Source organism: Sorex araneus, chromosome X (genome assembly GCF_027595985.1).
Source record: "Sorex araneus isolate mSorAra2 chromosome X, mSorAra2.pri, whole genome shotgun sequence".
Lineage (NCBI taxonomy): Eukaryota > Metazoa > Chordata > Mammalia > Eulipotyphla > Soricidae > Sorex > Sorex araneus.
The window spans coordinates 85,760,525-85,772,856 of NC_073313.1; the positions used below are offsets into that span (position 1 = coordinate 85,760,525).

A 12,332-nucleotide genomic window follows, 5' to 3' on the forward strand; every position below is an offset into this window, starting at 1 on the left:
TGGTGGGAAATGTACACTGGTAGAGCAATGAATGTTGGAACACTGTATGACTCAAACCTGACCATACAAAGCTTTGTAACTTTGTATCTCAGTGATTCAATTAAAAAATTAATGAAATAATTTTTTTAAAGAGACACTGGTCAAGAAAATAAACATCCCAATCTAAAATGAAATGTGCAACAATAATATATTAAGCTTCACAATGCTAATATAATGTTTTTTTCTTGCTTTTTGGGTCACACCCAGCGATGCTCAGGGGTTACTCCTGGCTCTGCACTCAGGAATTACCCCTGGCGGTGCTTGGGGGACCATATGGGATGCCGGGGATCGAACCCAGGTCGGCCGCGTGCAAGGCAAATGCCCTACCCACTGTGCTATCGCTCCGGCCCCGCTAATATAATGTTTACATAAATATTTTGCCTCTGTCATAGAAAGACCTTGGGTTTAAAGCTTTAATAGTAACAGTCTGCTTCTACTTTCCCTTTCCTAGCATCATTGTTAATCTCTTTTCCTTTTTGTAGATTTTGATCCTGCTCTTGGAATGATGACAGGAATTCCACCAATAACTCCAATGATGCCTGGCTTAGGAATAGTGCCACCACCAATACCACCGGATATGCCTGTTGTAAAGGAGATCATACACTGTAAAAGCTGCACGCTCTTCCCTCCAAACCCAAGTAAGATTCTGCATTTTTTTCCACTCAAGTCCCAGTGTTTTGGTGTCTAGGAATATTGAAGTCTCACCTCCAAAACAGAAAGCAGGAAATTTTCCTTTTACTTGACAAGGCCGAGTTTTATACATAGAACAGTAAACTCTTCTGTGTGCCGGTGGTAGTACAAAAAATAATAGTTTCTAAAGCAGTCTCATAAGGAATTCCAGTATGTTGGTACTAAAGGAGATGCGCTGATACAGATTGCTCAGCATTGGCATTTGTAGTCTGTCCTGTTCAGAACTGGCCTATATGCAGAAATAGAGCGAGGTCTCAGCCTTTCTGAGGTACACGAGAATACAAATTCAATATAATACTCCTCCACTGCTGTCAGTTGTTCACACATCACTCAAACAACCATGTTCAACTGATGGAATGTGAGAGGCGGTGGCAGTGAAGTTCTACTCACTGTGGAGGGTAAAGAGAAACATTGAGACTAAGTCACACTGCTTGCAGCCATTCAGACAATGCAGTTACCACGGAAATGATCGGTTATTGGATCAGTAACAAATAGCTTTCTCTTTACACTAAAATAAATCAACATATATTTCAGTTCAAATATAGCAGTAATAATAATTGACTCTTAACTTTTTCTCAATCTCATTGGAATTTCATGTACTTTAAATCACCAGAATCTTCTCTCCATGACCCAACTCTTATGAAAGCTTTTGTGACAGATGCAGGGGTGCTGTGTGACCTATTTTAGGAGGTGACTGTGATCATGCTGAGAGATTAGACTTGTTTGTTAAGGGACTGACTTAGAGGTTCCAGCCATAGATTAAGAGAACTTGCCAACAGGTTCATAAAGAACATGAACTGTTAACGTGCGACTTCAAACAACCATTTCATCTCTCACCTTACATAGGAATCAGTTAATCATGGAATCGGGCCCTTGAAAACATTCAGATTCTATTTTTTAGTCTGCTCATGACCAAGATATTTTAGCATCAGAGTTGGTTGTAGATACAATCCTGGCCTATTGGGCTAGTGAAAAAAATCTTATTTCTTCACACCTTTGAACTTGTTGATCAGCAGAATATTGCTTTCAGACCATTAAGGAAGAAATCTAAGAGACCAGCATCTCAAGAGGACTGTCCTGAAAAAGAGCTAGCATGTCCCAGGATAATTAGGAAACAGAGAGTAGTCTTGTCAGTTCAAATGGCCGTTCCTGGATTTGTGTTTGGTGTCGAGATAAATGAACAGTGCTGTGATATCCTGGTTTCTTACCATTAGTTCCATTTCCCTGAAACTGGGCAATGAATTTTGGCCCTTTTTTCCAATATTATCCATTTGGATTAGAGAAAGCTGTCCATCTATTATAATAACCTTTTAACTTAAAGGCCGTGATTGATTTTATGAATTGCAAGTATTAAAATTTTCTATTTATAGAAAGGTAAAACCCTGATAATTAAATCATTACTTTATCATATATTTGGCCTGAACTAGCCTCTCATTGTCTCCGTCAAGTCTAATTTAATAGAATAGAATCTTGTACCTACATTGGGTACAAGCGTTTGTTTTATAGGGAGCTTGATTTCTAAATTTCTGAAAATTAACACACAGAGAACACCTTGTTGGGAAGTCTTTAAATACCTGTAGAAATATATGGCCTAAGTAGGCTCTAACTTTTGAGAATCTGTAAAAGAAAGAGTAAAATAAAGAGATATCTCTCAAATAATTTATTTCCCCACCTATAATCTTTTAAGTTTCAAGTTGGAAGGGCCACAGAGTGAGAGGGAAACATTTTTACCTTCATGAATCAATTCCTTAGTTCCTGATCTTTTTGTTTAGAATGCTGACGGGGCAATTAGTGCCAGAAAAGTGATGTCTTCTGGGAAGTAACCTGGCTTTGGAATTGAATTTGAAAATAACACTCCTGACACAGCTTAAAGTAAACTGGTGTTCCATTTCCTGTGTAGAGTTTAAATTTTGTTAAAAAAAAAGGGAACTCAGATGAATTTGGTGGGGAAAGCAGTAATAATGAAACATGCCTTAGTTCGCTTCGCTGCTGGCAAAAGTACCAAATTTGTTACTAGCCCCAAAACTTAGTGAAGGTGGACAGGAAGAATGGGGATTTTGTGTGAATGAATACGTCATCTTCTCCACATCCCACCTACTCTCTCTGATAAGGCCTTGATGGTAAACCCACTACTTCCTTCTGCCTGTCTCGGTTATGTTCCCTTGTACTCAGTGGAGTACTTCAGTGCTATCTGAAGACCCTCTCAGCAATAAGGTCCTGCAATTTAGGCTCTCTGCCCTTCCAATCTGTTTCTAAATCTTGATTTATTATAAAATGTACTTATTGGTAATGACAATTATTATCATGATACCAATAACTTTTTAATAAAGTATTTTTTCTGGGCATAAAAAAGAACATTGTTTTCCCCATAGTTTCCTTCACCTCTATTCCACTTAATATTTTATCCATATGCTTGAGATACATACAGAACCTAAAATTGTCCTGGGACTCCTGTTGTCCTTTAATTCTAAATCCATATTCCTACCCGCTGTAATATCGCTCCAGCCATTAGTTTTCTCCTCTTTATCTTAAAGATTTATTTATGCTTTTGCCCCTTCCTCTATCAAAACATCCAATTTTTTGTTTTGTTTTTAATTACTTTTTATTGAGAGTCTGTGGCTTACAATACTGTTAATAATGGCTTCTCATATACATAATTCCAACAGCACACCTATCACCAGTGCACCCATCTCCCTCTTCCAAGAATCTCAACATCCCTCCTGTTCATCTCCTCCAACTCAAACACCCCCACCAACTCAATAGTGTGGATCAATTTTCCCACTTGTTGCCTTTGGCCCTATGTTGCTACCTTGCTGTGCCTCTTTAGTACCCATGTCTAAGAAAGATTATTCTGTATCTAACCCTTTCCTTCTGACTTCCATCCAAAAAACTAGGAATAAGCCCAGCAAAAGCACTTCCTGGCATCTGTCCCCAAGAGATCATATAGGACACTATGTTTCCAAGGCAAGTACCCTACCTGCTACATTATCTCTCCATCCCCAAGACATACCTTTTTCAGGAAGTTTTGTGACTTTACAATATTAAATTCAGTGGTCAGTTCTCAATTCTAGTGACCTAATAGCCATGTATGGGGAAACTGATTACCCTGTCCTATTTGATTTACTTTCTTCACCTGACAGCCAGGACACCGCACTGTTGATTTTCCTCCCACGGCTCTGGCTGTTCTTTCTCCTTTGTTGGTAGCCTTCTGTTCTTCCTGATTTCTTATCATTAGAGAGGCCCATGATTCAGTTCTTGAACCTCTTCTTTCTATATACTCATTACTTTCACAACGTCACGCAATCTTATGGAAGGAAATGCTATGTGCCAATGATAGCCCAATATATATTTTTAGCTCTGACCTTGCCTCTAAACCCCAAATTCGCATCTAACTTCCTGAAAATATGTGTGTATACTCTGATTCAAATTGAAGTATATATTTTTCCCTTTGTACTTAGTAACCTTTTCTACTAGTAAGCACTAGTAATCTTTTTCATTTCAGAGAGTGGCAAGTGCATCCTCTCAGCTACCTAGGTCAAAACTTGGCCATTCTTGCATTCGTTCTTTCTCTCACAGACGACATTTAATGTGTTAGTAAGTTCTTTCAGATTTATATTAGATATATCACTGTATCACTGTTATCCTGTTGCTCATTGATTTGCTCGAGCGGGTACCAGTAACATCTCCATCGTGAGAGTTGTTACTGTTTTTGGCATAGCGAATACACCACAGGTAGCTTGCCAGGTTCTGCCAGGTGGGCGAGATACTCTCGGTAGCTTGCCGTGCTCTCCAAGAGGGGCAGAGGAATCGAACGTGGGTAGGCCGTGTGCAAGGCGAACGCCCTACCCACTGCACTATCGTTCAAATATATATCTATCTAATTATGCCCATTGCTGTGATCAAATTTATATCCACTATGATATATTTTCTAAACTAGTAAAATAAAATTCTAATTTGTCTTCCTCTTTTACCTTTTCCCCTGGTGGTTTTGTCTCAACAGACCTAGCAGGTCATTCTTTTTAAAATTTAAGTGAAATCGTGTCATTCTTCCACTCCAAACTCTTTACTGAGTGCTATTTTACTCACAGTAAAGGCCATCCTTTTAATGGCATAGAAAGCCCTTTATGATCAGTCTTTCCTCTCCGATATTGTCTCTTTGAGTTTGTCTCATGCACCTCTCCCCATCACTCACTATTCTGGTCACATTGACCTCCTTGCTATTCTGTTAACACTCCAGGCCCTCTTCTGTCATTGGCCTTTGCATTAATTCTCCACTATCTCTGGAATACTCTTCATCTAAATATCTGCATGACTAACTTCCTTATCTCTTTCAAAGCTTTGTTCAAATGTCTCTTTATTCATGACCCTGGCAACCTACATAAAAGTGTAATCTATCTGGTGTACTTCAATCCGATACTTCCTATTTTTACCACCATTTATTACCTTCTACTAAACTATGTACTTAACAGAATACCATCCTACAAGACAGGAATTTTTGTCTGTTATGTTCAGTGATGTGTCCTCCACACTTAGAAAAGTGTCTGACAAACAAGAGCTATGCAGTATGCATTTGTTGAATGATGAAGGGATAAACAGATGCAAAGAGAGTGAGTGAACCAAGAGATTATAGGGTAATTCTACCAAATGCTAATGACTTTCAACTAGATTAGGCTAGATAATTCTAAGGCTTCATCAAGCTCTAAATTATTATTTTTGTATTTTAAAATATATCTACCACAATAATTGTTCAAAGAAGCTAAAAACTCTCAAAAGTAGGTAGCACATAGAGCTTTATACCTTCACTAAGGCAAGCAATATGGTCAAATGTCTAGGCTTTGAGGAAACATGGATCTGTTTTTCCTATCCCAGATCTCCACACAAAATAGCCATGAGACCTTGAATGACTTAACCTCTTGATCTAGACTAAGAAAAATCTGTTCTTTTCTCAAAATTCAGTTGACCATTGTAAATTGAAACAGACTATGAATCAGTCTCCTAAAGATAAATGGTAACTGACTACCCGTTGTCCTGATAGCTGCTGATTTCCAGGACTCGGAGATATGGCAAAAATACGGTCTCCGGAATACTTTTCTTCACAGTGGCTATCAGAGATTTTCTTTGTTCCCAAGTAACACTTCTCAGTTACTAAAAAGAGATAATACCATCTTTCCAATAAGTCAGCTTTACTAAGATTGTTCACTTCATCTGATAGACATCTGTATAGAGAGGTTTCCTATTGAATTTACTATGAAATAACAGTGAGGATAGTGGAATAAATGGTAGCATATTATCTGCATTTGTGCCCAGACACAAAAGAAAGCACCTAGGAACTATAAAAAGAGGTATTTTTCCCAATTTTACCATCTCAAAGCAGACAGATATCATTTTTTGCTCCTACGTCTGATTCAGTAAAGAAAATTAGAGAAAGTGGGTATTGAGAATTAAGATTCACCAGCCTTCTGATTATTTCCAATCATTTGGAATTACATTAAAATACATCTAACCCGTGCTGATTGTCTAGAGGGCATTCAATCTTGAACTGTCTAGTAAAATCAACTCAAAGTCATTGCAAGTATGTAAATTCTGGAAAAACTACTTGAGTGATATGTGACACTTCATTAAAAACAAAGATTTAGGGCCAGAGCGATAATAGTACAGCAGGTAAAAGTTCTTGCCTTGCATGGAGCTGACCTGGCTTTGAGCCCAATAACCCATATGGTCCCCAGTGTCCACCAGGAGTGATCAGGTATGGCCCTCCAAAAAATACAAGATGCATGTAGTTTATAAAATAGGCCCCAGTGTTGTTTCCTGCTTCCCGAAGATCAGCAATAACGATTACTGCTGATTGCCCCCGCACAGATGCCCAGAATGGGTATTTGGTTATTTAGGATAGTGAGAAGCTCCTCCTTTTCCATCACCAAAGATTAGAGTTGTTAATACTCCCAGTTGTCTTGAATCATTTCACATGGAAATTGTCTTCCTCTCCAACTGGAGTGGAAATTGGGGTGTTACAAGAGCTTAGCACATTACGTACTTAATATAGGTAGCCTTTGAATCTGCTCTCCTGTGGAGTAATCTTTGCTACACTCTGATCACTGTATTTAAGTAGGATTAAAAATCATGTCCAGGGGGCTAGAGTGATAGCACAATGAGTAGGGCGTTGGCCTTGCATGCGCCGACCCGAGTTCAAATCCCAGCATCCCATATGGTCCCCTGAGCACCACCAGGGGTGATTCCTGAGTGCATGAGCCAGGAGTGACCCCTGTGCATTGCTGGGTGTGACCCAAAAAGCAAAAAAAAAAATCACATCCAAACAACAAAGTGATTTGATTTGTTAGTTAAGTACTGAATCCTATCCACTAATGGAGAGAGTGCGGCCTATTATCTGGTTTCGTGGCATGCATCTGAATCTCAGAAAATGCTATCCAAGAGGCTTTTTCAGCTTACTCAAGGAAAAATAAATAAATCCCCAGCATTCTTGACACCGCCCTTAGTGACCTTTATATTAAGCAGTCACCACAAAACAGCCACAGCATCTAAACAGGGTGATGACTTCATTACAGAATTCCTAAAACCCAGGGTGCCAGAGTGACAGTACAGTGGGTGGGGTATTTGCCTTGTACACTGCCTACCCAGATTTGATCCCTGGCATCCCATATGGTCCCCTAAGTCCACCAGGAGTGGTCCCTGAGTGTAAAGCCAGGAGTAAACCATAAACACTACTAGTTGTGGCCCAACAACACCCCCAATAATAGTAAAATAAGATAAAATTCACGAACATGGTGAGGGAAAAGAGCCTTTGTGTCTTCAATGTTGTGTGTAAATGTAGCAGTTCCCTGACACTCTGTACAGTATCTCAATGGACCTAGAGGTAGACCTAACTAAACACACTCAAATAATATGAAAAAGATTATTCTTTGCTTTATAGAAAGATTATTTACTATTGGATTCCTTTAAATGGTAAACTTTAAAAAGTTTTTTATTCTAAAACAGCTATGTAGAGTACATTGATTTGAAAATATGCATCTAAATTATATGGATGCTCTTGAGTGTTCTTAAACTCTATAGTCAGTGGATGGATGGAGTGTGTTCCAGTGCCAAAACTATATCTAATATATGTAATTTTGCAGCTGTACTTTCCTCACCCTATCAGAGTGAGTTCTTCCCAAACCAAGCCTTATCTAAAGAGCTATATAAAACAAAGAGCTGGAGTTTAGAGAGCCGTGTCTCTCTACTCTAGACTTGGATTCTAGAAATCCCAGATTGGTCATTTAAAAACTGGGGTTCCAGAATCGGGGCCAGCAACACCGGGGGGCTGGAAGGAGGAGGTGCCGCCAGCACACCTTCTCCAGATGGAACCCTGGCGACACTGAGCAGCAGCTAACACGGCTCCAGGATTCGGGACTGGGACACATCCGCGCGACCTTTTCTAAAACCTGAAAACATACAATCTTTTAATGAAAACTAATTATCAATTGCCTCCTTATTAGGGTTATCTTGTTTGGGGATATAACTCCCACAACAATAGTGAGTTTTGTGTTGAAATATGGAACGTAATCAAGGTGAAGAGAAAATAAATTGAAATTCATCAGTTATACAGTTGGGGTGGGGGGCGGGGAGTATACCCGGGATTTTGGTGGTGGAATATGGGCACTGGTGAAGGGATGGTGTTTGAATACGGTATAACTGAGACATAAACCTGAGAACTCTGTAGCTTTCCACATGGTGATAAAATTTTAAAAAAAATAAAAATTAAAAAAAAAGAGGGGCTGGAGCGATAGTACAGCGGGTAGGGCGTTTGCCTTGCACGCGGCCGACCCGGGTTCGATTCCCAGCATCCCATATGGTCCCCTGAGCACCGACAGGGAGTGATTCCTGAATGCAGAGCCAGGAGTAACCCCTGTGCACCGCCAGGTGTGACCCAAAAAGAAAAAAAAAAGAATCAAGATGAACAATGGCCTGCATGGGGGTGCTGAAGACACATGTTTTCGAAGTCAGCCAGAGATGAGAAAGAGAAGACACTCTAGAAGGATAAATATACCTAAAGGGCCATCGGGGTATTGATGGGAGGAAACAAAAACACAGTTTGTACTTAAATAAATAATGTGATATTTAAAAAAACAAACACTGATGTTCAGAGCAAAGTTCAGCTTCTCTGGTCCAGGGAGTGGATCTGCTCGGTGAGGCCAGCAAAAGTTCTAGATCCACTGGGAAAGCAGTGACACTCTTAGTTCCTCACCTTTTTATCTTTTTGAGAGTTGCTTGTGAGTTTATGGGCTATGTCCTAACAGATTACCTTTTGTAATCTCATCTTTTTCAGAAATCCACCCCTAAAGCTGATACTGAATTTTGTTTATAAACTTTTTCTCCTGCCAAAGATATTTTTGTTTGGCTATTTGTGGTTTTATCTTTTGTTTCTGGTTCTTTATAAGGTTGTTAAGTTATTGGTGCTAACTGCAAATATAAATCTGGAACCATTAAGAAACTCTTTGTTTCAGAAATATGCTGATCCTCTCTCTCGAGTTTAATTTTAATTTTTAATTGGCAATTGTATTCAATTGGACACCAATCAACTCAGTTAAATCAGACATCAAATAAATAGTTATTTGAAGTCTAAAAAAAATAAAAAAATAAAAACTGGGGTTCCAGCAGTTCCACTTTTTGGCATTTACCTCCATGGCCTCAAAACACTATTTCACAAAGGCATTTGTTCTCCTATATTCATTGCAGTGCTATCCACAATAGCCCCGATTTGGAAACAACCCAAGTACCTAAGAACAGATGAGTGTTTATGAAATTGTGATATAGATGTATATACATATATATATGCACAATGGACTTCTACCCTGATATAAGAAAAGATGAAATCATGCAATTTGCTGCTATGTGGATGGAACTTGAAAGTATTATGCTTAGTGAAGGCAGTCAGAAGGAGAGAGACAAATGCAAAATTATCTCTCATATGGGATGTAATGAAACTTAATAAGGGAATTACAAATGGCCAAAAGCAGCAGAACTTGAGAAATCGCCTACAGAACTAAGCTTACAAAGGTGGGGTGCATAGAGGAGGGGACCCTAGAACATTAGTTGGAGAAAGCTGACACTAGATTGGTGGTGGTATTAGAATATTGAATGCAAAGATAGTTGGAGATGATCACTCTGGAAGAAGAACTGAGTGCTAAGAGTAGGTAAAAGGGGGACTGGGGTGATAGCACAGAAGGTAGGGTGTTTGCCTTGCATGTGGCCAACTTGGGTTTGATTCCCAGCATCCCATACAGCCCCCCGAGCACCGCCAGGGGTGATTCCTGAGTGCAGAGCCAGGAGTAGCCCCTGTGCATTGCCGGGTGTGACCCAAAAAGCAAAAAAAAAAAAAGAGTAGGTAAAAGGATATACATGATAACCTCTCAGTACCTATATTGCAAACCATAATGCCCAGAAAGTAGGGGGGAGAGGAGAGAGAGAGTGCATACCATGAAGGCAGACTCGGGCGAGAATAGGACATGGAGGTGGTGGCAGGGGGGAAACTAGAAACATTGGTGGTGGGAAATGTACACTGGTGAACGGATGGATATTGAAGCATCTTATGACTGAAACCCAATCATAAACAAATTTGTAACTGTGTATCTCACAGTGATTCAAATAGGCTATTATGTGTGTGAAACTCTGTCATTAACAGTATTATAAATCATATGCCCCAATAAAAAGTTGTGGAGGGAAACAAAAGCTGAGCTCTGTAATGGTAAATAATTATTTATATAAATAACAAAACTTTCCATTCTTATGGATGGCTACTATTCATTGGAAATCTGTCATTAGAACACATGCATTAGAGATGATATTTTATGGATTATCCCATGATAACACTTACAGGGTACTGTATCTGTATTTTACAGATGAAAATGAAGGTTTCAGAGGTTACATAATTTGTCCATAGAGTTATTAAGTTAATGTTTAAACCTAGGTTAGCCTGTTCCAAGTTGGTTTTCCTGTAATATGACTTTTAGATCAAGTCAGTGGTTTTAAATCTTAGCTACACATGAGCATTTCCTGAGAGACTTTGAAAACTAATACACAGGTTTTACCCCAAATTAATTCAATCAAACTCATAGGAGTGGGAACCAGGCATGGTTTATTTGTTTCTTTGATTTCCAAGTTGATTCTAGTGTGCTGGCAGAGTTGCTAATCTCTAGAAGTGTAATCTCTAAGATTCTTTCCAATTCTTAAAGACTCAGAAGCATATGTCTCAAGTGATTCTGGACCTGATTTTCCACTTTTTAACTAAAACAATGAACTTCCCAGTAGTCATTACTGAGAGACGTTTCAGGTGAAACATACTTTATTATCTTCTTCTCCCTTTAAACTTCTCATATGGAACCAAAAACAAGACAATAAATGTGTGAAATTGTTACTTTTTAAAAAATAACAGAAACTTCATAAGTTTCCTTACACTCTTTACCCCTTTTATTGACTAAATAAGAGTCAATGACAGCATCAGAAGAAACTGATTATTTTGAGTCACACTGATGACAAATAGTGGCAGTTAAAGTAAGGAAACTACAGATGCTGGTATCCAAGGAAGCTCCCGAATCATCTGCTTGCCAACTTGGATGAGAGTCAGGTGGGGGTCTTGGCCTAAACTACAAGTGAGACACATTTATTTTTGTGCGTGAGCTGTAATCACTGGTTGTTGAGCTATCCAAATCTGCAGCTGGGAGAATAATTGTTAAAGAGCTGAATGGGAAGAATGGATTACACAAAATAAATCCTTACAGATACAAAACCAACACTGGAAAAATCCTAGACCATCGAGTTTTGTATTGTTCGGCTACAAACTATAGTTTTTTTTTCTTAGAAAATGCTTTGAAACAGATCAATAGCAACAAGAAGCTGGCAGAGAGAAACTTTAAGTATAGAAAGCATATTTTAAGCAGCAGGAGAATCATCTCATTAAGTAGATTTTTTAATGACTCTCTATACCCAAATTTATCTCACTTTAGTTAATGATTTCCCAGATGAGATTACTGTCTCTGCTGCCTTTCATAATTCCTTCTAAATTTTGAAAGATTGGCTCTGGACCTCAACTCTATCTATAGAAAAGAATTTGAGGAAGGGCTCACTGGTGTCAAAAAATCTAAAAGAGATGTTTGTGTTCTAGCTGACTTTGTCAACCAAATCATCCAGAGAGCTAGAAATGATTTTATAAAGATTCACTCCATCATTGTCAAATTAATCTTAAAAAACTTCTTCACTAAGCATGAACAGAGAGAATATAACCCACTACAAACTTAATTCAAGGAAACCTTCTCTCAGGACCTCTGGTTCAAAGAATTCCTGAATTTTTATTGAGTCAGATTAACCAATCCCCCTTTGCCTTGTCTTCTTAATAAAAATGACTGAAAACTGGGCAGAGCTGAGTTTCCACAGGAAAAAAAATAAAAGAAGAAAATTAAAGACTTCTGAGATTGATAAGTGTGCCTGGGTCTTTATATAACCCATAGACCTGTAGACATCATAATCACCGAACTATTCAATAAAATTATTTTCAGGTTTGTGTTTCCAGTTTGGTGTAGAGCAAAGAGGTGAGCGTTGTTGAAATGTAATGC

The 12,332-nt window shown here is 38.7% G+C and overlaps 1 protein-coding gene across 1 annotated transcript in view; it reads left to right on the plus strand.

Moving 5' to 3' along the window:
• Positions 1-12,332, plus strand: part of ENOX2 (ecto-NOX disulfide-thiol exchanger 2) — a 380,924-nt gene that overhangs the window by 273,823 nt on the left and 94,769 nt on the right. The window contains 1 exon segment of the mRNA XM_055122744.1: positions 522-677. Coding sequence (XP_054978719.1) covers positions 522-677 — 156 coding nt within the window.